At 36.4% G+C, this 27,936-nt stretch overlaps 1 protein-coding gene across 2 annotated transcripts; it reads left to right on the top strand.

Moving 5' to 3' along the window:
* The first annotated feature begins 4,946 nt into the window (after window positions 1–4,946).
* On the top strand, window positions 4,947–27,623 carry Serpinb7 (serpin family B member 7). 2 transcript variants are annotated; one of them, XM_075987380.1, is made up of 7 exons: window positions 4,947–5,114; window positions 11,601–11,651; window positions 12,229–12,345; window positions 20,885–21,002; window positions 23,775–23,917; window positions 25,476–25,622; window positions 27,225–27,623. In XM_075987380.1, the coding sequence occupies exons 1-7, from the start codon at window positions 4,947–4,949 to the stop codon at window positions 27,621–27,623; spliced, it is 1,143 nt and encodes a 380-aa protein (XP_075843495.1). The 2 variants fall into 2 exon arrangements, with proteins under 2 accessions (XP_075843495.1, XP_075843496.1); XM_075987381.1 differs by lacking the exon at window positions 11,601–11,651.
* The last annotated feature ends 313 nt before the right edge of the window (window positions 27,624–27,936 follow it).

Raw genomic sequence — 27,936 nt, 5'->3', positions numbered from 1 at the left:
ATCTTAAATTATCAAGCTTATTCTATGTTAGAAGTAAGACATACAATTAAAATGAAGACAGTGCTGGAATTGCAGGATTAACGTATGAGGTCAACTCAGAATCACTAACTAAAATATAAGCTTGCTTCTTGAGAAAGAGAAAGGTTATTGTCTTTCTCAAATGCAGTATTCTCTAGTTCCCAAGTTGCTAGAAAATGAGTCTTTGGGGAGGTACTCTACTGCATTTCTTGTTGTCTGCTAAAACTGAAAGAAGAGGGAGGAAGAGAAGACAGCAATATCACAGATCAGCCACTGAATTTCATAAGTAAAATGCTATATACACATGTTAAAAATACTGTTATAATAATTTCAGATTCATTCAGTTTCATGAAAAAATATCTATTCTGACAACTTTGAATTGAAGTCATAGTTAATTACAGATTTTCTTCACTTTGCTTTATGAAAGACCTGAGCACAATTTCACTCAGTGGAACTATTTTTAAAGTATTGTGGTCATCACAGTAGGAAAAAGGGAGTGTCTGAGTCAGAGGCTTTATATTTCAGAGTAATGCAGGGAACTCTCCAGACTCACCCAACCAGCTGCAACTTCCTCTATGAAGACAGTCAGGTAAATGCTCCCAGTGTCCACAGTGTAAAAGAGAGAGAGAGAGAGAGAGAGAGAGAGAGAGAGAGAGAGAGAGAGAGAGAGAGAGAGAGGGAGAGAGAGAGAGAGAGAGAGAGAGAGAGAGAGAGAGAGAGAGAGAGAATATGAGTGAATCTTCCTACTTCTCTGTATTTGATTTCCAGTGTTCTTATTTACATCATTATATGTTGGAATTTGCCAATTCTTTAAAATAGAATTAATAATCACAGGCTTAGAGGTATATCAAAGTTTAAACTTTTCAAACCATGGAAATATTTGAGAATATTTGTAGTGAGCAGCAATTTTTTGCAATACAATAATTAGAGTACTGGTAAGAAATAAAAATAAAATTTGTTTAGTAGTTATTCTGTCCTCATATATAATTTAATTTCAATAATAATGACCAATTAATTTTTCTTTCATAATTTAAAATTACTCTAAGATTACATATGATTTTACCGTGCAGTTAAACCATGTATCTTATCAATTAGACCATGAGACAGAATCATTGTAATTCCATGTTTTATTGAGGTTATTTTATGTATAGGTCTGTTATGCTTCATTTTAAAACTATTTTCTTAATAGTTTAATTAGATTATTAAAACAAAGCTTTGGTGATATTTATATTTTGGGGATTTTGACTTGGGTTTTCTCACAACATATAGTTGTCAGAGGAGAGAAAACACACTGCCAGCATGAAACTTTCTATAGGCAACCAAGTAGCCTTCACGGGGCTGAAATTTTTGTCTGAAATTTGGAATTTAAGACATTACGTAAGAAGTTTCTATTTTGCATTGACTTTAAATTATGAACTTTTAAATTATTTTGTAATTTTATACTAAGCAGATGTGTCTGTGCAAGAAACACAAGAATGTGGTGTTTGGGGATTAAATGAAAAATTCCTCTCTCTAGTCAAATTCTTTTATGATTGAAAATATTTTTTTTGTCATTATACCATCTCAACAACAGTGTACTGTCTGCAGGGACACCTTCTGTACTTAGTGTACTGGGTGATATGGCAGGGACACCTTCTGTAGCCTGAATCCAAGTTAATTTCCGTGACAGTTGCTTAGTTATACACCTAAGCGCCAAACATTTGCTACTCACTGGTATTTTTTAAACAGTATTTTTTGTTGGCATTTCACATATTTATTTTTAAGTTGCTGAAAAATTATTATAGGAGAAAGAAAAGCTCTTCTGATGCTAATTTTTACACATTTCTCAGCATTTGGAATTTTGGGGCCTAAAGTCACGGAGTTAGTCTTAAGATGTCTGTTTGTCAATGGAATGCAGTCTTCACCTTCAATGAGGAGGAGTCTTGCTTTCATTTCATGAACATGGAGTCCCCTTTACATAGAGAAAGTTAAAAAAATCAGTTATGCAAAGTCGAATTTTTCTGAATTTATCTTCAGCATGTGTGAACCTGTTTGAATAAGAGCGATGGAAGGTATTCACTGCTATCCGTCATTTTAAAGTTAGGGCTTCAGGATTTCATATTGTCTAGGAATGTCTTGACTCATCTTTTTCCGTAATAACTTTTTATCAGTATGATTTCTATGCCATGAAGTCTACTTTATCTGATGAAATCAGTTACGTAACTTTTTTTTTCAATGAGCAGATTCCTGTGTTTCTCTTCTTTCCTTTTTGATAAAATGACAATTTTGTGAGATGTTACCATGTTGACTAAATGTTTTATTGTTTGGATTGTAAAGAAGAATAATGTTGAAAAGTCAGAAATGATTCTTTTACCCAAAACTGTAAATCAGTAAGACATAATTTGTAAAGAATCAGAGGAACTGGCATTTTACTTGTGATATAATTTTACCTGATAGCCTCCATGAGCCTAAAAATTCCTTTAGTTTCTTTTTAATCATTCTAGACTGCACCAGGTCCAGAGTTTTTGAACAAACCCATGGACACAATCTCCCGTGTAATCGGAAGGATTGCTGTGCTTTTGCTGTCTCGGGGCTTTTCCAGAGCGCTGCCTTACATTTGCACCAAGGCTCTGCCGCCAACACAGATCTTTCCGAAAAGAGAGGTTCTAAACACACCATCCTTGAAGAAGTAATGACATTTTTATGCGTCTAACTTAGTGAAAGACATCGCTGCATGTCTCATTTTTATACTTCATGCTTTTATTTATTTGGTTCATAATTTTTCAAGCTATAGTTGTGATGCTCTTTCCCAAGACCAAAATACAATTAAGTCCCTAAAAGTTTCTGAGACCATGGACAATGTCTGTGTCACTCGGTGGTTTGTCACTACTAAACCCAAACAGAGCCCTAGTTTGTATTTGTCTTCTTTTCTTTTGCTAGAATCTTTTATTTGTGGTGCTAATGACAGTCTCTTTTTCCTGTATTAGCTGGATAAAATATGAAATAAATTTAGTAATTTTCTGGGTAATTTTTTATCTGGTTTTTATTTTAAAATTGCTAGATAATCTAGGGCTTTGTCTGTTCTAGGCCACTGAACTTCACTCTTAGTTCTTAATAACACTTTCCTTCTCCTTCACTAAATTACACTTTGTTATATCTTTTTTGCTGATTTTTTTATTTGTATGTTTTGAGATAGGTACTCACTGTGTATTCCTGTCTGGTCTGGAGTTCACTATATAGACCAGGTTGGCCTTGAATTCAAACAGATCTGCCTGTCTTTACCTCTGGAGTACTGGGGTTAAAGGCATGAGCCACTAATTCAGCCTCCTAAATAATTTATACTAAAGAATAGATTTTTTTCTTGGAATAAAATGTGTGTGTAATGTGATTGATTTTTTTTATTATTCTATGTTCCTGGAATGTAACTTATAAAATTGGCATTTTAGAATATTACTTTGTGCTACCTATGTCTTTTTCCTGGAGATGGTCTTTATCTCCCATACTTTTGCTATGTCTTCTTCGTGGAGACGGTCTCTATTTTTCATACTTTTGCTTCTCCCACTTGGTGACTGATATAAAGTTCTTCCCCAGTTCGAGAGTAACAGGTGGTAACATGCATGCTTTTCTGCTGCACATTATTGCTATAATTCTAAGATCATTTCATGGAATAAACTAGAAGTTAGTTTAGAAGAGTGAAAAATTTGCTCCAGTTCATGCAACTGTTACAGTAGACTTGACACAGTGCTGGGCTCCTGAGAGGCTGCCCTGGTACCAGGTGAACTAGTACTCAAAGAGAGTGGTATGGAGCAGCCATTCAAATTCATTTAGTCTAAGCCAGGTCCCCCGTGACATTGGATTACTAAGCTGTGGAGAAAGTCTTCAAAAACGCACTGAGTGTGTCCCTGGGGAACTCTAGGGTGGCGGCACGGTTCTGTATCCAGGCACAATGCTATTGGAATTAGAAGATAGTTTTACTCCATGATCCTATATTTGCTATTGTAGCCTAAATGAATTTTCTAGCAAAATCTAGACCTCTGGGTCGGAAAGTCTTGATACTTGTAACAACAACTATACAATAACTATTTTTATTATTTATTTTTATATCAATAATTATTTTTCTATTAAAAAAATCAGACAGGCTCAGCCTAGGTATAGTAGGGAGGGCCATAGACTTTCCTCAAAGCAATATGCCTTGCCCTCTCAGAGAAGTAGATAGTGGTGGGGGTATGTGGAGGGAATGGGAGGAGGGGAGGAAGTGGGAACTTGGATTGGTATGTATAATGAAAAAAGATACTTTTGTTTTCTTTAAAAAATTTAAATAAATAAAAAATTAAAAAATCAGAAAATTATCTTTCAAAAGGCAAATATATTTACAAGACCAAAGATGAACTGTGTTTAAAATTAAGATGGTTCAAAAAATCACGGTGAACAATGACCCTAGGAATATGTATAGAGACCATGAGGGGCCAGTATGAGGAAATGGTATGATAAAAGGTGGCTTAGAAAACAACGTTTATGTTGAGCAGACTGTGAGGATAGAGGATTTCTCGCAGTCAGTCATATGTTTAGTTTACAGGCTATCTGAAATTACTAAGTGCATGAATGTGCATCTTGAAAACAGGTCAGCAAGAACCACTGAGGATAGAGCACCCATCAAGGAAAAAATTAGGATTATACTCACAATGCAAATAGGAGAGCTTGGTTTTTCTGCTGTGTAAGGGTGAGGAAAAGGAACGTATTCTGTATTGTTGCCAAGCAAATTTTAGAGTGTTAGAACCAAGGATGCAGGACCAAAGGAATCATTTCTTCCTGTTTCCATCTATTTAGTAATTGTGCACAAGGGTGAAGAAATGAAGCTTTGAATTAATAATAATAAACAAACATACAAACAAATGTGCTCTGAGATAATTTAACTCTCCATTGACCTCTAGGCAACACTGGGTTTCACAATGGCCTCCCTTGCTGCAGCAAATGCAGAATTTGGCTTCGACTTATTCAGAGAAATGGATAACTGTCAAGGAAATGGAAATGTATTCTTCTCTTCCCTGAGCCTCTTCACTGCCCTGACCCTAATCCGTCTGGGTGCTCGAGGTGACTGTGCACATCAGATTGACAAGGTCAGTGTTGGATTTCCCGATCATTCATAGAGGTAAACTGTTTTCTTTAAGAGAATATATCATGCTAAGCCTTAGGCTTGACTTGCAGGTCTTGGTTTTAGTTGGGAAGAAGCAGAAATAAATCTCATATGCTTTTACTGAGCACATTGCCTCTAAAAGTCCTTTCCTTTGCTAGTAGCAGCTGCATCAATGAGACAGCTTATGGAATAAATTATTAGGTGTGGGCCAGCTCTCTGGGTTTTAGGACATTCTCTAAGCACACAATAATGCTTAAACACCACTGGATGAGTAGGTTTAGGTATGAGTAGGATTAGGTATGATAGAACTTGGCAGAGCATCCCATTTTAGTTTTGTTTTGTTTGTGGTGTTGGGTATGGAACCTTTATACTTGCTAGACAAGTGTTCAGCCACAGTCTGATGCCCTAGTTTAGACACTGATCACCTGTACACAAATGACAGTCATATACACCAGATAATAGGAGGCTACCTAAACAGTATTTACAATCACCACCTTCTTTCCCACCGCCAGCAAGTGTTTATTAACATACCCTTGTACAGCTCTGAACTGTGATGGTTAATGTTTCCTTCCCATCTCCTAGGAAATCATCAGAGAAATTCTGCCATTCAATAGCAGCTGCCTTGCAGGTTTAGAAGCCACCCATTTCTGACGACATTTGTACTTATTGTTTTAGTTCAGTGTTGTTGAGGGTGTTTTGTGTCTGTCATTTACACTGCAACAATTCTTCTCTTTCTCTGCCTAACTCAATAAGTCTGATGTTAGTGGGCAGCTGAGTTGGGTACTGGCAGTTTATTAGGAGACAGAGAAATTTACAGCGGAGTCCACAGAGGACCACATAAGGTGCCAGCAGTGACAACTACCTGTTGATGACATCATCAGCTGTAACCTCTGGAAGAACCCCCACAAATATGGTTTTATTTGGTATTCTCAATAACACACCGAAGTGTTGTTATTATTTTGTTTTTATGGTGAGATTACCATGCCAGCTGTATGGCGTTAGATGTCAAACCTGTGAGTCAAACTCCATGGCCTTTCAAGAATGGTTTCTCAGCTGCATCCTGGGGAACAGCCACTGTCTGCTGGAGTCCCCTTGCTGATATCTATAGCCTCATCATTCTGTCTCATGCACGACTTTCTATAGCTGCTGCTATCACACCATCCCACAAGAAACACGAGATGAAAACACGAACTACATCTATAGAGCCATTTATGGTTCGTTCCTGCCAACTTTTAGTCTATTGCATCAGGCCTTAGTCCTGCCCCAGTTAACGTCTCTGTACAGCATATTCTCATTGGCACTATAGACCCTGTGTTTACATTTCAGGGAAGCTCAGGTTCAACCAATGAAGTTGCAATTCATAACTTCCTTGTACATGTCTATGAAAAGCACTGTCAAACAACCAATGGTCATTATTCTCTTGATGCTCAAAGAACCACAGCTTGGTTTTGTTCACTTTCATTATTTTATTTTAAATTTTTTTGAAATATTGTCTTGTGTATTTCATGTATGTATAATGCTGGTACACGTGAACCATGGCATACATGTGGAGGTGAGAAGATAACTTGAAGTACTGGTCCTTACTTTCCACTTCTTTGAGATATCTATTGCTTATATCCACCATATAATGCCAGGACAGCAGGGGGCAAGCTTACTCAGATTGTCCTTTCTTCACTTCCCAACTGGGAAGTGCTGGAACTATAGACTAGGAAGTTCCTGCACCCCAGTTTTATGTGGGTTCTGAAGATTTATATTCAAGTTCTCATGTTTGAGAAGCAAGTACTTTACCCAGGGAGCCATTTCCCTAACCTGGCATTGCTGTCTCTTTATAGTAGAAATGTCTTTAGTCAAACTTGTAGGTCTAATCAATCCTTTCTCCAAACTCTATAACTTCTTTGCTTTTTGACACACTATGGTGCAGGACAATTCTGTATTCTGTCAATTATGTTTTAAATAAATGCTGATTGGCCAGTAGCCAGACAGGAAGTATAGGTGGGACAACCAGACAGGAAGTAGAGGGGGGCAATGAGAACGGGAGTATTCCGGGAAGAAGAAAGCTCTTCCTACAGTCCTGTCTAGACACTGAAGAAGCAGGATGTGACCTGCCCTGCTGAAAAAGGTACTGAGCCATGTGGCTAACATAGATAAGAATAATGGGTTAATATAAGTTATAAGAGTTAGTAAGAAGCCTGAGCTAATGGGCCAATCAGTTTACTATTAATATATACCTCTGTAATTTCTTTGGGGCTTACTGGCTGTGGGAACTGGGCAGGACAGAAACCCCAACAAGATGACCCTCATTGTAGTAATAAGGACGGCGGGGCTGCGTCCCCAACACCCCAGCCGCCTGCTTGGCTAGCTTTTGCCCCGAAATAACAACACACAAACTGTATTCATTTAAACACTGCTTAACTAGAGCCCTTTAGCTCTAGCCCTTACTGGCTAATTCTGATATACCGGTCAACCCATCTCTAATAATCTGTGAGCACTGGTCTTACCGGGAAGATTCTAGGTCAGAGCTTCATTGTGTGTGTCTGCCCGGGAGCGGGGCATGGCATCTCTCTCTGAGGCGTCTGCTCCCAAGAGGAGAGCTGTCGAGTCTGACCTCACTTCCTCTTCCTCCCGGCATTCTGTTCTTTTACTCCTCCCACCTATCTTCTAACCAATGAGGACCAAGCAGTTTCTTTTTATTTAACCAATGACCTTCCTCCATCATCTCATGTTACAATGCTGTATTGAGGTTGGCATTTCTGGCTCATGTGAGGCCTCTACTACTCAGAGTTTGGGCTTTTACAGGACTGATGTCAAAAATCAGCACACTTGAGGTTTTGCCGTGTAAATGCTCTGAAGACAACTTCCATTCCCTGAAAAAGACAGAAAGTAGAACTGTTTAGAAAGTTGTATATATGCCTCATGTTGTTCACTTAGCTCTGACTTTCCTATTCATCCCAGCACAGAAGAGTGAATGTTTCTCATCTCCTTTGCCTGATGTAGATTGCTTCTCTCACATTTGATCTTTCTCCCCAGAAAGTCATGAGTTTGGCCAATTCTGAATGAGAAAGGGAATTTGATGTTGTTCATCGTCGGGGCTCAGTGCTAGGGAGAAAACAATACAAGAGTTAATATGTAAAACTGAAGCTGTCCCCTGATGTCTGCAGAGATCCAACTTGCAAACTTGAAATAATTGTTGATCTGTATATCAAACTTGATTTGTTGATTTTTTCTATCCTCGATGTATCTCACATTACCATACCAGATTAAGAACAGTTTCCAATTGTCTATAGCCTATTGAAGTTAAGGTTGATAGAGTCTTTGTAAGACTTCATACTTATTTCTGAGCTGTTTCGTCTTCACCTAGTCAATAGGGTAATTAAGAGTCCAATGAGGAAAGCCTTCACAGAGATACTAACACTGCCCATTTTCTTTAAATTTCCATATACAACTTCCATATTGAGCTTCAGAATAGCTCCACAGTCTGAGAAAAGAGGACATTATCTGTTGTTTCTTATGGGAAAGAGTCCAGGAGTCACGAGCTGAGCTGTAGGACTGATCCACACCAGCTAGCAGTTATCTAACTTTTCTTATTAGCTGTTGGAGAAACAAGTAAGTTGTTCCAGCAGCCTCTGGGCTGTCCCTCCAAAATACCATAACCAGTCACCATATGAGCAGGACATTTTCCCACTTCTGAGGGGAAGGAAGGTTGTGCATTTCAGATATCTAGATCAAAATCTATAAAGACTTGGGCACAGAAGCAGTTGTTGGAAAGGGCTGTGAGAGCCACACTGGAAAAGAATAAAAGTCTAATCCTGATTAAGTTCACACAGTCGTAAGATCATAAACTATTGCTGAAATTATGATTGACTTTCAGATCTAATATTTCTTAGATATCATTGGCTGTCTTTCACTTTTACATAATAATGCCTAGATAATTAATGCTATATCTGCTTCCTAGCTGATTAAATGCATTTTAAAATATTTTTTATTTTTAGTGTTTACATAAATTAAATAATTCATTATTAAGCTGTTTCTCTAGAACATATAAAATAGATAAAATTTCTTTGATTTTATATTTATTGAGTTTACTCTAATTTCCAGTTCATGGTACTTATCCCAATGCACGGTCTGTAATTTACCCAAGCCAACACTACATGCAACTCTAACTTTTCTGTGAGCTAACACACACACACATACACACACACACAAATCACCAGGTCTCACTTTCATATTTTATCTAATCAAGATTGCTCTTTGTAATATAATAATAATAATCATAGTAATAATAATAATTCAACTTTAAAATAAAAATTTAGCTAAAAAACAATAAGTTATATATGTAAGTATATCCATGAAGTACAATGTGATGTATTGATCTTTGCATATATTATAGAATGATTAACTAAGACTAACACATTCATTACTTCAATGTCATGTGTTGTTGTTTACTTTCTACTTAGCATGTGTGGACAAGCATTCTCTGATGGATTTCTATGGTATGAACCCTTGAGTGTCAAGCCCTCACCATAGCAGTTTATCAAGCTTAGAGATTTAAGACAAGAAAATCCTAAGAACTAACTACTGAATCAGAAGTTTCCTAGGATCTGTAGCTCACAGGTCCCATAGGTTTTTAGTAAACATTGAGAGAACTTTATAACTGAGCATGTCATACATGATTACTCACCGTTGAAACAAATTTCTCTTTGTGAGGAATTAAAGATAATCAAAAGTGCATTTTAACTCTATGATGGTTTTTAAAACTTGACATCACAAGGAAGTTTTGAATTGGGCATAAGATATTAATTTTTCATTTTTATTCAATTATAAATGCAACATATTTCTATTCTAACAATATCCTTTAATATTAAAATTTCCAAACTTGAGGCATGTAAGAATTTCTTAAACTTTGTAGACACAATCTTGAATTACACAGAAAAAGTCTGAGAACCCCCTACCAGAAGCTACCAAAATTAGCCCTAGTCAAGATTCCATAATAATGCAGAAGGCAAGTTGTGGGGAGAATGGGAGCAGGCTGGAAGATGGACTTTGATAGAAGCTTCGGAGATGAAGCAGCCATAACCACACGTATACTACCACAAGATTATCTTCTATCAGTCAAAACTGCCCCTTATCAAATTAAAATCACATTTGATTTAAGAATATATTATTTAATTTGTCAACACAAATGAATACCCGAAATAATTTTTTTAATATATGCATGGTTTAAGAGAACATGTAGCTATGAAGAATAAGACAGAATGTGAGCCAAAGCCTGGGTTTCTGCACTGAGAAGGCATTTATTAGGAAAAACAAGGCATGTATTCAAATAATTTTAAAGTTGCTATTATTAATAACTTGAATATTGGAGAAAGTTTGTATGTGGAGAATCTCAGAAGACTGGGAGCAGACGATGATGAGGGAAGGAATAGTTCAATGTTCAGTTGGTGATGATACTTTGTCTGAGGACATGACAAATTAAAACAGTACTACTTTGTAAGGTGGAATTTGAAGACATGTAGAAATTATAGTTGATAGAAAATGTTAATGAATTTCATGTTCCAGAATTCATTTAAATAATGAGAATGAAGGCAGAAACTGGTAGGTAAGACTTAAAGAAACATTAAACAAACCCACGAATTGGTGACGTAATGAGTACTGACCCAAATGCTCCAACGAACCACCAGGTTATTCCAAAGTAAGGCTTGGGTGTCCCACAGCTCCCAAAATACTATTGTCTTATCCTGCAATTCTTGTAGTGACTACTGTGCTAGTGTTTCAGTAGAACATAGTGAAAACTATTGAGTTTAACTATGTGCATCTGCAGTACAAATGTCCTGCTGCTGTGTCAAAATACTAGAGAAAATAAAATTTAAGATACTAAGGCTCACAGTTTCAGAGGTTTCCACCCACAGTTGCTTTGCTGATCCTCATCTCACTGCAGCAAGGGACCAAATTGAGAAAGCTCTCTCTTGTAACAAATTCCTTTCCCAAGAACCCACAAAACCAGAAATCCAGAACTAGGTTAAACCACTGAGGGAAGTTAGAGTTCTAATGCTTCGACCCCTTTCAAAATTGTCACTTCAAACCAAAGCATTGGAAACTAAGACTATAACGCATGAACTCTGGGGACTTTTAAGATAGAATATGGCAATGTCCATATGCACTGAACATTTAGAGGAAGCAAATATCACTGTGATATTTACTAAATTTATTGAAATCCCACAATTATGTCTGAGATAAGTTAGTATGTGAAACAGGAAGAAAAGGAAAGGAAGATGGAAACTAGAAGAGATTTCTGCCTGAGCCATTGGCATTTATTTGGAGGCATGATAGAGTGAGCTCTCAGATACTGGCGATATTGAAGTGACACTTCATGAGCATTGTTAGAAATAAGTTTTTTTTATTTTCAAAACTTCTTGCTAACTGATCATTGCATGTATCCTGATTCTGATAATATTGTGTATCATGTTTGCAGGCACTTTACTTTAACGCCCCATCAAGGCAAGGAGACTGCTCTAACAACCAGGTAAAGACAACATGTTCCTCAAAGAAAAAGTCAATTAGAAATTCAGTTTAAGAAAAATTCTATCTTATGAACATGTTTTAGGGTTTTCTATCCAGATAAAACAAAGAGATCCATTTCAAACCCCCAAATTTCATGTTTAATTATATAAAAAACAAACATAATTTTGATAATTTAATTACTAATTTACCAATTTGTTTGCTTGCCAGGTTGTAGTAAAATATTGATAATCAGCCTTTCTCTTCTGTCCTTTACAGTTAAGTGAAATTATTAAATTAATTAATTTAGTTAAATATTTAATAAATTCAATCACTAGTTAATTAATGAACTAATATGGATCTCGAACTAATTGATAGCTTCCTATTGATAACTTTATTTCACTAAGTTGTTCAGTTTGATTGCAAACAATAAGATGAGGAAGGGTAAAGACACTGATCATATATATGATGCTTTGCTTGCTGCTTTTGTAGCAATATTTTCCAGTGCTTATATAGAATAATAGACATGATTTATTTCATGTGTAAGTGATATTATTCATCTTTTCAGTATGAGATTGAATTTGTGTCCCTCTGTTTGATAGTCAGGATTGCAGCATCAATTGAAAAGAGTTCTCACTGACATAAACTCATCCCATAAGGATTATGAACTCAGCATTGTCAATGGACTTTTTGCAGAAAAAGTGTTTGACTTTCATAAGGTGGGTAAAACTGTTTATCTCAGAAGGTTGCATCTACTCTAGATGTAAATCTTGTTCCATCTACTACATGAATAATGTATTCTATCTTCTTATAAGCCATGAAAAAAGTTATTTTATTATTCTTGCTTCCACTGTGGTCTTCAAAATATTACCTTGTGATCCAGTGAACCCACATATTCAGTGTGGTCCAACTGATGCACTTCAGACATAGAGGCTAGTGGCATAGGTGTGATGTCAGCTATAACTGAAAGTTCTAAGGAGGGATATGCAGGGGAGTCCATGGCTCAGAGACAAACCACTGCTTCCTTTGAACTTCAGGGCTATGCATCATTCCCAGTGAGTTGTCTCCCCTTGCCACCATTTTCTTTCTCAGCCATGCTACTCATTTTTTTTTAGTTGTTTGTTCTCAGTGAGATTGTCTGTACATGAGTTCTTCCTAAGGAGGTGTAGATAAGGCCAGCCTTTACAGATATGGGCAGAGGAGAAGCTCAGACTCACTAAGCATTAGAAATAGGTCAACTGACTAATATTTCTGAATGGCACTGGTACTCAATGCATCATCACTACACCCTGCCTACTTGAAGGCCACGAGGTCCAGATTATAGTCTCTAAGCTACCACACTCATCCTGCTCTGGAACCTTTGGTGCAGTGACTACCAGAAGCTGTTCACTTGATTAGGACTATTAAGCAACCATGTGCCTGTATTTCTCTGGGACTTACACTTCTCCACTCTTCACACAACCATCCATAAAACTCTGTCTCAGTGACATCACCAGGCTAATGACCTGCATCTTTGCCAACTCTCTGTGTCCCACCCAATCATTATTCCTTCAGCTGTCACCCACTGAAATTCTTTGCCCCTCCCCAGAACCACTCCCAAATCCTTTGGTCTCCTGCCAATTAGGAAGTATTAGGCCACTTTTTGTTTTTCCATCATTCCAAAAGTTTTTTATGACATTTTAAGAGAACCATTCTGTGTGTCTATCATATTTGATTTTCCTATTCTTACACAGATTGCTAACACATTCTTAAGGGAATGCTAAATCATTTAAACGGAGAGTTTATTTGTCTCCTGTGCTATTGCATACAACAATCCTCATGTTTTTCTTTTTCCTGACACTCATGGGATGAAAACACACCACACTAAGAAGCACAGTGAAGGCAAGATTGGGTCAAGAATATGGGAAATGGAGAGATCCTTTGTAGAAATAACCAGGATAGCTGAGGATAAAACAACTACATTTTATTCATTATAAGGGAAAAACTCACAAAACAGGAAATGAGAAATCCAAGCACAGCAATGTCCTATGGAAAAAAGCATAGAGAGGGCACATGTGGAGGTGCATACCTTTTATCCTGGGTCCCAGCGAAGCCATGCCTTAACTAAGACCCACCTCTTAAAGATGGTTGGCTAACAAGGTTTTCCATCAATCATTGGTTTTAATCAAAATAGAATTATGTCACTTTCCTCCCTCAATTTATTTCCTTTGGTCCCTCCCAAGTCCCCTACCTCCAGCTGTTCTTTTACCTTCCTCATTCTCAAATTGATAGCATTTGATTATTATAGTTATGTACATACAAATATGCATGTATATTGCTTGTGTGTATATTGCTTCAAGAGTGACCTCTTTGCATTGAACAACCAATAAACAGGATAATCCACGGGAGAGGCTCATTTTTCTTCTCTCAGAAGTCATTAATTATCCATAGTTCTTTGTCAAGGGGTGAGCTCCTACAAAATTTCCCCCTTTCAGGTTCATATTTCCATTAATATTTCCTTTGTCCCAATCTTTTTATGCAGTCATTTCTAAAAGAGACTATTTCACAAAAGACTTCTTGGTATTCTGACTCTTCCAGTCTTTCTACCCACTCTTTGTAGATGTTCCCTAAGTCATAGATACAGGAGATGTTTCTGTTGGGTCCGGGCTTCCCATGATCTCTTGGTCTCTGTATTACACCCAGCTGTTTTCTATAATGGTCTTCATTTGCTGTAAAGGAAAGCTTCTTTTGATGAGGGTTGGTGTTTACACTTATCTAGAGTATAAGGATAAGATTTATAATGTAGTCTTGAATTATGCTGATCTAGTAAAGTGGTGGTAATAGATTCTGTTCTAATGTCTCTGAAATCACTAGCCCTGGGAAACTGGCTAGGTTTTCACTACTGGACATGATTTCTCTCCTGTCGAGGGGTTCTTAAGTTTAGTTAGAAAGCTCTTGTTTACCATCAACATGTGAGTGCCACTTATTGCACCTTTATGTATATATTGCCTAGCTGGCCATTAGGTTGGCTCTTGGTTGTTGCAGACTGTTTAATTTTTTTCCTCCCCTTGGTGACTTGCATAGTATTTTCTAGATTACTGAAAGTTAGACTGTAGAGAAGAGGCTTTCTACTCAGATCTAGCTCAAATCAAATCATCTGAGTCCTAAGTGTGTGTGTCTTCAGGAATAGCAACCCACCCTCAACCCCTGAGAGACAAGCAAGGATTACACCAATAGTTTATCTTATTTTAGAAATCAGGTGGACTACTGTGATCAGTGTCACTGTGACACAGTGTGACTGTGATTCAAAAGATGGTTGTCATGCCTGGAACTGGGATTTTTGTTAGTCCAGTTTTTGTAAAAAGCACTGCTAGATCAAGGGACTTAACTACCCTTAATATATAAGTATATATGTATATATTATACACATTATGTGTAATTCTAGGTAAATATAAAATAATATGATTCCTTGAGGCTTTATCAAGCATCTTTGGTATTATTTGTCCTCTCAAACATGCAAAGTAGAGTTAATTATTCTTACTTTTCCTTTTCTTTTTAATAATGTCTATATATATGAGTTGTCCTGGGGATATACACACATGAGTACAATTGCCCAAAGAGGTCAGAAGAGATCATGGAATCCACTAGAGCTGTAGTTACAGGCTTATGGTACATTCAACATGGATGCTAGGAACTGAACTTGGGTTCTCTAGAAGAGCACCTGGAAGTACTCTTAAATTCTGAGCTATTGGTTCAGTCCCCCAGCTGGTGAATCTGAAAATATATTTTTGAACTTAAAAATAATGAATTTAGTCATCAGCTCAAAGCTAGGTTATTTCTAACTCTATGTTTTATTAATATTCTTTTTATTATTTTGATATGGATAAAATATTTATCTGATAATAAATAATAAATTATACATGTGAAGAATATTACATTAAAAAATAAAATCATTACTAAAATTCTTTGCTTTTCTAATTTTTTCTATGTCTTGGGTCAGATTTCTGTAAATGACATTCCACATCCCCCAAATTCTGCTATGATTTAGATATTGTCAGTATTACTGTGGACTGGGACTTTCTACCCTAGTGTATGCTCTTCCCATAATTTTCTGTATGGTTTCTCAGCCTTCTCCCCATGCTATGTTAGTAATTTAATCTCCAAACGTATTTGAAACTCAAGAACATGAAAAGCTATTTCCCTTCTGAAATTTCAATAGTATGTTGCTGTTTTCTGACTACAAAATCCTATGTTTCTTATTCTTTTAACAGCTCCATCAATTCTTCAACTCCTGAATCATTCAATCATTTTACTTTTCCCCTTTCTCAAATGTATTTATTGTCATAACTCACTCCTCTAGGATCCATTCCTTAACCATTTTTAAGCAATGTCATTCTTCTCCAAGCAGCCATGCAAACCAGATCACTGCGGCATATTTCCTCAGTGATTGTGCCCAGCCTACTAAATGATAGTTACAGATAGCTTTAAATGTACAGTTGTTAACACACCAATGGCCACTGCATCACACAGTCTTCTGTCTCAGCTAGGCCTTCACTTGTGACCTATTCTGAATAGTTAATATACTTCCTAGAACTTTCTCCTTCTATGCTTTTATAGAAATAGGTGCTTTCTCCCAATTTTTCATCTTTTCTGGTTGCTTTATAATTGTCTTCTTGTATATTATTGTTTTCATTGATCCTTGAAATTGAAGTTGTTTGAGGATTCTAATTGTATTGTATTTATTTTCAATCTACTATCTTTATATAGAAAGAAGTGATGTACTCATGTAGTTTATGTGTTCCCAACGTAGTCCCTCTTACCTTTGTGATTTTCTATAGATGTGAGATAGGTCATTCTTCCCTTCAATGCCAAGCTCAGCATTATACAGTGTAAGCCCTCAAATGAGCACAATGCTTTATGCTTCTAAATGTTTTCTTCTTTGTTCTTTTATAATGAGCAATACCAATAGGCATTAGGTCATTTTTTGATGCTGCTTTTTCCCCAACATTCATATTTCATCACTAGATGTGATCTATTTAGTCTTCTCCCTACTTGTAATTCTAAATTAAAAAAACATTAGGACAAAACAATGAAACTAAAATGGAACAGGTTGGGAAGAATATAGGTCTCAGAGGGAGATGAAGGAAGACCAGAGAGGGTAATATGAGTTAAACAGTAATACAATACATTGTATATATGTGTGAAATTGTAAAAAGAAAATTCAAATTCAAAATAGTTCTAGATAGTAGACCAAGAATAAAGAAAAAAATTAAAATGAAAAATTGAAAATATATTGAAAAAAATAATACACCAAAGCTTAAGGGCTGCAAAAAAGAAAATTTAATAAATAGATTCCTAGCAGTTAATACATACTTTTAAAAAAACAAAAACAAATGGGAACCAGATATTACATCAACATAAATTAGAAAAAGATGTGCATACTAAGCATTTATAGAAGGAAGTAAGCAAGAATAATATAGCCTATAGAAATTAAAGAGATAAAAAAGAACAAATGTAAACAACCGTGAACTGAAGATTAGGGATTTTTTGTACAAGAACACTGCCACATTACACAAGAGCACTGCCACGTTACACAAGAGCACTGCTATGTTACACAAGAATACGGCCACGTTACACAAGAACACGGCCACGTTACACAAGAGCACTGCTATGTTACACAAGAATACGGCCACGTTACACAAGAACACGGCCACGTTACACAAGAGCACTGCTATGTTACACAAGAATACGGCCACGTTACCCAAGAACACGGCCACGTTACACAAGAACACGGCCATGTTACACAAGAACACGGCCACATTACACAAGAATACTGCCACGTTACACAAGAACACGGCCATGTTACACAAGAACACGGCCACATTACACAAGAATACTGCCACGTTACACAAGAATACTGCCACGTTACACAAGAACACGGCCACGTTACACAAGAACACTGCCACCTTAGACAAGAACACTGCCACGTTACACAAGAACACGGCTACACTACACAAAAGCACTGACATGCTGTTCAAGAACACTGCCATACTTCATAAGAACCCTGATAAAAAAGAAAATTAAGCCCAAGATCCCTTTGGAATATGAACTTAAATGTCTTTCATAAAATATTAGCAAATACAATTTAACAGCATATTAAAAGAAACATTCACCATGGCTAAGCAGAATTTATATCTGGGATACAAAGATAGTTCAGTACATAGAAATCAATAAGTAGAATATGCCACATGGGAGAAATGAAGGATTAAAACCATATAACCACCTCACCAGGTACAGAAAAAAGTATTAAAAGCTAAATGTGTATAGTAAATTATGTAGAGATAGAATGTACATTACTGTCAAAAATAAATATACTCAAGGAAAACTGAAAGAGCTTTGTCTGACATCAGTAATAAGACAATGATGACCACTCTCATCACTTAAATTTGACATATTAAATACAGTAATAAAAGAAATAAAAGATATTCAAATCAAGAAGGAAGCTGAACTGTCCAAAAGGATAGTGATTTATCATCTAACATATGTCTATATGTCAATCACCTATCTACCTATTATCTACCATCTATCTATCTATCTATCTATCTATCTATCTATCTATCTACCTATCTACTTACCTATCTACCTATCATCTATATCATCTATCATCAATCAATCTATGTATAATCTATGTACTGTTTATCAATTGCCTATCTACTATATGTATATATAATATCTATTTATCTATTTGTTATCTAACTGTCTATCTCTAAAGGTCTGATAAAAAAATCTCCTACAACTCCTAAACACATTTAGTAAAATTATAGTTTAGAAAGTTAACTTATCACAAAAGTAATTTCATTGGGTGATTGATTGCAGTTTCAGAGTTTCAATCCATTGCCATCAAGGCATGGAGCAGGTGGTATGCAGGAAGACTTGATGCTGTAGAAAAAAGTGAGATTTCTATATCCAGATCCAAAGGAATCTGGAAGGAATAAAGCTACTCTGCCTACCTTGGAATTCTGAAACCTCAAAGCCCACCCTAGTAATCACACTTCCTTAACAAGGCCATACCTCTAACCCTCCCAAGTAATGTCACTCCCTAAAGACTAAGCATTCAAATATGTGATCCTCTGGGTGTCATTCTTATTCAAACTACCACAGTCTATTATGAAAAACGTTAAAACATTAATCCAAGAAATAGATTGAAAATAAAAGGACATTTATGACCAGAGTTTTAAAAACATTTTTGGATGTTAGAAAATGTAGGAATCCTGTTGTCTCTGGAAAGAATGTGACAGAGGAGTTGGAAAAGACAAGGAGAAAATAGGTGGATGTCTTTCTAATGAGTTCTTCAGTCAGGGTTCTCTTGAGGACAGAAATAACAGGCTGCAGAGAAATTTGTGGTAAGGACTTAACTCACTTGACTGTGGAAAAAGAGAAGCCCGAAAATCTACAATTGGCAAGGCAGATGGCCTAGACATCCTAGGTAAAAAGTTATAACTGTCTAGACCAAGGAAAAAGCCATGTATCAGTTGTAGTTCAAGGTCAAATGGTCATCATCCCAGCTCCAGCAGGCAAGCTGCAGGACGCCCTCATATGTTGAGGTAGAAATCTGTCATCAGTCTGATTCTTCAACTTCATACACCCTCCCAGACATACTCTAAGTAAAATTTGTCATGTTGCTCTATAAAATCAGCTTTTACAGAAAGGGTTAATGATAGGAAGTTTCTCCTGGGAAAGGGAAGGGATGCTTCTGTTTTCAAGACAGAGGAACTAATCTGGAATGCTTTGTTCACAGATGACTATAGCACCATTAGCTCACAGCTGTAGAGGAGTTTAGGACTTGGACAAAAAAAAAGATAAATTTGTTTGAATCACTAATATTTCCTTTTTTCAAATGCAATACTCTTGAAAAGAGATTTATATAACATGTTAATTGAACTTAAAGAATAATCCATAAATGCCTACCAGCCTGTAAATCTTACAGGCTGCCTGGAAGTGGTAGACTACATTAGTGTCTGTGTAGTTTTTCAACTCCTGCCTTTCTTGGTCTTTTTTCCTCCTGAGAGCTTATGCTTACTATATTAAAGTCTCAGGATGTGGATGGAGTTTTAAAACTAATCTTTGTAATTAGTATCTGTGAGTGAGTAGGTAGATGGATAGATGAATAGACAGATGAGCAGAGGGAAATAAGCAGTAATTGAAGATTACAGTAATCTCATCCTGTAGAGAGACAAGAGATTCCTCATCAATCCTTACCATTAGTACAGAAAAATGTTTAGCATTTACTAAGATAATTACTAGCTAATATATATCAATATAAGTTATAATAAATATTTTCTTACAAATACAAAAACTTTGTTCCAAAAAACTGTGTTTGTTATATTTTTAGAATACTGGTAAATTTGGTAACTATTTTCTCTTTATTAAAAATAAGTACTTTTGAAGAAACATTAGGTAGAAGTCAGCATGTTTTGCACTAGGAATGGTAACAAACAAAGCATGCATGGTCTCAGCTTCACAGAGTTTAGTGTATTGTGGAGGAATTGGAATATCTCAAATGCAAGGATTAGGACATCTGTGATTATGTTTGAAGAGATGGTGGTACTTACAACCATGATTTGTAATTATATATTAAATATATTTATCAAAGTATTCTAATGTCCTCTCTACAAGTGTTCAGATACTATTTTTTTTCTTTAAATAGAAAAATGAAAGTGAAGACATTGTTATAAGCCACAGGAGGGACCTAGGAAAGCTGTCTCTTATGGAGAGACAGTAAGTAATGCTTCGAAAACAAGCGGGATGATTGCTGGCACTAAGGAACATTAGAGTGGAAGAAGCATTGTCCAAAGGTCTGAAATAAGGCAGGCTATGCAGATGATACTCTAAAGGAATTATAAAGACTTTGGGGTGACAAGAGCACACACTGTGAAGAGGAAAATAACTAGAAATTAGGGAAATGAGCTGTAAAACCTTGTCGACTGTGTTCCAAGTTTGGGGCTTTATCTTATGTGTGGTAAGTAGCCTTTAAAGACTTTTAGCTGGAATGCAGATAACGGGGACACTAGAATACTTATGATAAGAAGGTAATGCTAAAGCCAAGGCAGTGAACATTATCATCTCCCAACCCAATCCAGACCATCAAGTTCATTACTAGCCTATTTCTATAACTCTGGTCATACTTTCTCATTTTGGAGGCAGTGAAAATGAAGAGTTAATTAAAAAATTCTTTTCTTTTTTACTTGTGGTGGTATTTACAAATATTCTTATTTGCAGAATTACATTGCTTGTGCTGAAAAGTTATACAATGCCAAAGTGGAAAGAGTTGACTTTACAAATGATATAGAAGAAACCAGATATAAAATTAATAAATGGATTGAAAATGAGACACATGGCAAGTAAAATACTTTGTTTTCTTCACTATTTGTCAGTTGTATGCAAAGATTAAGATATCTCTACTTGAAAGAAGAGAATTTTTAGGCATGTAAGATATAGTCCCTCCTAATCCAAAGTAATGATTGCTGTTATTTAAGACTATTTGCCTGACTGATTTTCATATTTTTTAAAAAGTCTTTATTAAGATAACATTTGGCAAAGGTTGTACCTTCAGAGAATGCCAACTCTTTATGGTACTTTTCACAATGAAAATCTGAATTCTAGACAAAGTTCTCCACTAACACAAAACAAATGGAAATCTGTTAGTCTTTTGTGTTGCTAATCAACTGACTTGAAAGCTGGTATTACTCATTTACTTAGTGGTGGGTTCCATTTTGTACTGTGAATATTATTCATGTATTGAGTTTTGCTTTGCCTCAGAACAATGAGCCACGTGGTGCACACTCTGTTTAGCAGCATATGGGTACTCCTTGGAGGAAGAACATGATCTCTCCATTTCCTTTGTTCACTCACCATTATATTATTACTGTGTCTTTGTTCACTACTTATTAAAAGTCGTAAATATAATAATATAGCAGTTATGAATTTAAAGAAATGGCACAGCGTGATTTTGGGATAGCTGAGTCATGTTCTGTACAACAATAGTCAAGTCATTTCATTACTCCCTCCCATCTGCACCACTTACATATTTCTCATCCTTCTTCTTATAAGCAAATATATGCATTCAGCGCATAAACTATACCCGTGATTTAAAAAGAGCATCCTCAGTACTTCAAATTGTCTCCATTATTCTAGGTATTATTTTCTATTCCTTTGCAGAATGCAATCATCACACTTTATAATGACAAGTTTGATGATTTATCACTGTGTGCTTCCTTGTGCATTAAAAGCCAACTAAAGATTTTTCTATCATATTCAGGATAATCCAAAAGTCTTACAGAGGATCACACTTTCTCATAGCCCGGTTTTGCCTCACACCTTTCCTATCTCAATCTAGTTAATGTTCTCTAACAGGGCACATTTCTTTTCATGTATTTTTTCTTTTCCACATTTCTATATTTTTGAACAGTCTCTGCTGTGTGAGCCATCTTTCGGCCACCTAAATTCTCTCAGCTCAAGGAGACAGCCTTATTCAGTGGCAGTTTTTCTTAATTTGTGTTCTTTTAGCACACCATACTTACACATTGCTGTAGCACTGTGTATAAGAGTGGCTTTCTTGGTTGTTTACTCTATTGTGCTATAGTTATGGAGGATCATTTAATATTACCTCCATGTAAGTTGGCTAGCCAGCTAAGTGTTTTAACGTCTGTTGAAATAACAATAATTATTGTGGCTGATGTAAAGTTGGCTTGGGTATCTACATCTAAAGCCATAGTGAATATATGATAATTTCAGGCAATGAATCCTAGAAAGTCAACAGATATTATAGTTAGTATTATGACTTTGTAGACAAGGAATTATTTTTATGGGGTATGTCCAAAATGACATGCACTACAACTTTCATTGCTACAACTTAAGCATCATGAACAAAGGATATAACTAACAACAGTCTCATTAATGTGAATTGGGAGGAATCAACCTTTTTAATGGAATGGAATTAAATTCTACTTGGAGTGACACAGTTTCAAAGGAGTCTGGTCAGTGCCATGAAGGGATTTTGGGAACTGTCTTCCCAGGTAGGAGTCATGTTACCATTATTTTTTGTTTCTTCTGTAATATTTACATTTATTTTTATTTTAGTAATATAATTGTCTCTCACACAAGGCTGGGTATAATTTTGTATTTAAAACTAAGTCTAATAGATAAATTGGTTTATTGGTCTAAGTAAAGTGACCAAGTACCTTAATCTTAAGCTCTCCACAAATATTGATCTTATCACTGTCACTAAACAACAGTTGATTGATTAATAATAATAACTGATTATTTCTGGGAAGCACTGAGCTGTTTCCACTCATCATGTGGTGGCAATATCTGGTGTTGTCGGGTTTGAACTGATGAATCACCACTTGCAGTACAAGCTCCCCCTCAGGACTTTGCTGTTGCAGGCCAGTGAGTTCCACATCGGTTGCCAGGGTTTCATTCTGCTGAGAATTATATTTCTGAAGTCTCATTGTTACATTTAGGGTCACTTGAAAGTTTGTCTGTGGCAGTGCTCAGAACAGGAGATCTCCTCAGGGCTTCACTTGTCCTGTGAGGTCTTTATCACCTCACAAATCAGATTTGTGTGAGTTTATTATACGTTACAAGGAACTTCTCAAACTGTTTCATCTCATCTGATGTTTGTGTGGCCCATACTCTTTCAGTACAGTTATCTGTTGCCCTTTCAGGACACGAGTTTCTGTTTTATTCTGGAAATGTGATTCCCCGGGCTTTATTTGAGTGTCTACTGTAAGGCTTAATTTCTTCATTGCAGGATTTGCCATTTCACAGATGTATGAGGCTGAGTCCATGACTCTGCAGACTCCACAGTCATATCAATGGTTGCAGCTGACTTCCTATTGAGTGACTATATTGATCATCTAATGTCCTTGTGCTTCATTTCCCTCAACAGGAAACGGAAAGAACAGCAGCACGGACTTCATAAAGACTTTATGAGGGTTAAATCAAATATTGTCCTTAAAGGGTTTAGAAAATACCAGGCATATTTATTACTAGTATGTTATATAGTAATGATCTAAGAAGAAAGTGATGCCTGTTAATAGTCTGTGAGCACATTTCAAAATTGTTTTAATATAGATGAGCATTGTTTCCTTCAACTTATTTTCAAAAGGAAAAATCAAGAAGGTGTTAGGTGGCAGCAGCCTCAGTTCCTCGGCTGTCATGGTGCTGGTGAATGCTGTTTACTTCAAAGGCAAATGGAAGTCCGCCTTCACCAAGAGCGAGACCCTCAAGTGCCGTTTCAGGTCTCCCACAGTAAGTACTTATCATTATCGATTCCCCCCAGTTATTCCTTTGTGAAAACTGTGATATTTGCACCAATTTCTTCTGCATTGCCCAATGTGGTAAGATCCCTCTCTTGCATTCTAAAAGTGGCATTATTGTCTTCGGCAAGACTAAATGCTGTTGGACTCCCCACAGATTGAAATGATTAAGTGAGATTATATATAAAAATTTATTTTAATCACTCAGTATTTTATGTAAAATGCAGATAAATAGTGGCAAGTAGATTTCAATTTAAGTGTTAGCTTTATTTGTTACATATAGCAAAAAAGAGATTGAAATCATGCTTATACTTAGATCTTGTTAGCACTCCAGTGCTGAGAGGGTCAGGATTTGGAAGTGAATTTTTGTTTCATGCTTCTTCCATCTGCTTTTCACCTCATAGATTATATAGGTCATCTCCCTTTTAACAATATAGACACAGCAAACAGTATCCAGTCTACTGATTGTTTTTGGATTCTATTGGAGCTTTAAGAAACATATTACCATACAATGGCCTCTTCTTTAAAACCCTTCCTGCTGGTCCACATCCCTTTGTGTGACAGCTTCCTAATAGGGTAGGCCATGCAGTCTTGGTTGCTAAGGTCACAGTTGGTGCTGATAATTTAAAAGTTGGTGACTGAAGAGGAACAAGGATAATAAAAGTAAAGCACCAATCAAAAGTCAGCAAAATAACCTGTAAGAATGTGACTTTTTCTGTGTCGGTGTAGACATGCATTCTGTGGCTGAGCCATCCTAGACCCTACTTGGAACAAGACCACTCCGACTTCTCTCCATGGGTGCATGTGGTATTTGTTGCTCCATGTGTGCTCTCTCTCTCTGAAGCACAAAAGGCCAATTTTACTTGCAGGAGAGGCCTTTGGTTTGAGGACACAGAATTAACTATCCTCCCTGGAGAAATTTTGTCCTAAAAATAGACATACAGAGAGGTTGACAATTTTGTCTGTTTTAATATGAACAGGAAAAAAACTTGTTACACCTATGTGGTATTTCTAAATCTATGAGTGATAGCTTCAAGATAAGAATTCGAATGCTCCTTAAGTTATTGAGATGTAAACTACCACTTTGCAGCAATTTTTAATTTTTCTAAGATATCATTCTTAAATTATGTGATTTTGATAACATAATTATCTGTATTAAAAAGCTACACAATTCACTCATTTATTGACCTTTCATCATTACCCACTGCTTAATAGAGACATTTCAGCTGAGACACCGAGTGTAAGGCAATCTTCTACCTATTAACCCACAGAGTACCCACTGCCCAGTACAGCAGGGATTGCTGCCGTTCCTATCATATAGATGAGGATCTGGAGGCAGAAATATGAGGCACCTTATGCAAAGTTACCTACAGAAACGTTTCAAATAAAGGACTACCTCAAAGTCTGAACCTCTACATCCTACAGCCAACACTTGAAACATATCAGAAAATCTCCAAGGTCTACTGACCAAATCCATATTTTCCTGTGTACTTGATGAATAAGTGCAATGATATGGGATTGTAAACACTTCTTCGTGATCTGATATCTAGTGTCCTGAAAAGGCAGTTGCTATGATGCATCAAGAACGGAGGTTCAATATGTCTACAATTCAGGACCCACCCATGCAGGTTCTCGAGCTCCAATATCATGGTGACATAAGCATGTACATCATGCTGCCAAGGAATGACCTATCCCAAGTAAGTGACCATTGTCCTTTTCCTGCAGGGGAGTATTGTGTGTAGAGTACTTTTGGTTATTTAATTTTCTATTTTGTGTGTATGTGCAAGTGTGTTACATGCATGAGAGAAAGTTGACACTATAGAAGGCTAGAATCAAGTAGAAAAAAATAAATTCAGAATAATAAGTTATTATAGACTATTTAAAAACTAGATTACTTAAACATGGAAATTTCCAATGAACTAAATTGGACTATATAAATTCATGTTCTTTATAAAATTATAAGTTTGATGCATTTGAAAAGTATTTTAGAATTCTAGGGCATCTGAATTTAAGAGGTATCTGTATATATTATTTCTACTATTTATTTTAAGTAAACCTTCCCATTATAAACCAGGCAAGATTTACTTGTGAATTGCTTGAAGCAACCATGTTGATGGAGAGAGGTGTTTACTCTAGGTGTGGAGCCAAGATTGCTTCCTGCTTTGTACCCCAGGTGTATCCTTCACCCTCTGAGCTTCTGTTTCTCATGTGTTGGGTAGAGCTGTGAGTTCAGGCTTCCTACTGAGGAAAGGAGAGATCCATTGTTCCATTCCCCAGAGCTGGGGTCCCGGGGCTTTTGCTTCAGACCACCTGAGTTTATTTACTATTTTATTTTTGAACTTTATTTTATGTTCATGAGTATTTTGCCTGCATGCATGTCTATGCACCAAACACATGCCTGGTGTCCTTGGAGTAAGAAGGCATCAGATTCTTTGAACTGGAGTTATAGATGGTTGTAACACGTGGATGCTGAGAATTAAACTGCTGAGCCAGCTCTCCATTGGTTTAGCTTTTAAGCTATTCAAACCTTATGTGTCTTTCATGGTGGGAAAATGATTAGAAAACACTTATCTGAATGATCACTAAGTTCTGTTTTTCTTTGATAAACCATTCCCTTTTATATTGACTCCTATTTTATTATATTAACTTTAAAATACTTCACAGAAATAGTAACTCCGATTATAATTTTAAATGTTTTTTCTTTTTTGTCGGGCAGTGATAGTTCATGACTTTAATTGCAGCACTCAAGAGGTAGAGACAGGCAGATCTCTGTGAGTTCCAGGCCAGCCTGTTTGATAAGAGTTAATTACAGGACAGCCAGTACTGTTACACAGAGAAACCCTGTCTCAAAAAAAAAAACCCAAAAAATCTTTTTATAAATTTTAATTATTTCTTTTAATTTTTGTGTGTAACATAATCACATCATTTCCCCCTTCCTCTTCCTCCAAAGCATCCCCATACCCCTCCTGGTTCTGTTTTGCCTACTTATTATTCCACATTGTCTCTGTTTTTTCCAATGTGGGCAGATATCAGGCATGTCATAATATAAATTCATAAATCACACATCACACATAAATTATGGCTTGTCATAGTATAGTGAGTTAAACATGCAACTTGTTTATGAATACTTGATCTAATCTTTTCAATCATTTTCTCTTTGGGATTCCTTCCACATCTCATTCATGTACTTAAATACAAAATCCCAGAAGGGTATAATTACCAAAAACCATGCATTTCTCTAGTTCCCATTTCATCCTCTTCCTAACAATGTGTTTCCAAATTTTTAAAACTCTCTACAGGTTGAAAGCAAACTGAGCTTTCGGAATCTAATGGAGTGGACCAATAGGAGGAAAATGAAATCTCAGTATGTGGAGGTGTTTCTTCCTCAGTTCAAGATAGAGAAGAATTATGAGATGAGAGGCCACTTGAAGCCCCTAGGGTTGCAGGACATCTTTGATGAGTCTAGAGCAGACCTCTCTGGAATTGCTTCTGGAGGTCGTCTCTATATCTCAAAGCTAATGCACAAATCATTCATAGAGGTCACAGAGGAGGGCAGCGAGGCCACTGCTGCCACAGAAAATGACATTGTTGAAAAGCAGCTCCCTGAATCCACAGTGTTCAGAGCTGATCACCCCTTTCTGTTTGTCATCAGGAAAAATGGTATCATTTTATTTACTGGTAAAGTCGCCTGTCCTTGAAAATCCAATTGGTTTCCCAAACAGTAATAGGCATAAAGAAGTGTCTTAAGTGGATAGAATTTTAATTGGAAGTTCATGGGTTCGTCTTATTTTGTTTTACTTTTATTGATGCTCAGCAAATATTATTGGTGATTTGACCCTTTTCAAATACCTGGCTGATAGTCTCAATCTCTGCCTTCATCATTTCTACTCATATTTACTTCCCTCTGTTTAATTTTATTGGCTTTCTACCCACAATCTCCACTGCCATTATTTGCAAAGGCCCATCTGGAAACATAGGTCCTCCTCCATTAGCATGGAGAATGCCGAAGCT

The sequence above is a fragment of the Microtus pennsylvanicus genome, chromosome 10 (assembly GCF_037038515.1).
Source record: "Microtus pennsylvanicus isolate mMicPen1 chromosome 10, mMicPen1.hap1, whole genome shotgun sequence".
In the NCBI taxonomy this organism is placed as follows: Eukaryota; Metazoa; Chordata; class Mammalia; order Rodentia; family Cricetidae; genus Microtus; species Microtus pennsylvanicus.
Note: the sequence above shows the minus strand (reverse complement) of the source record. Positions and strands in the feature narration are given on the sequence as shown.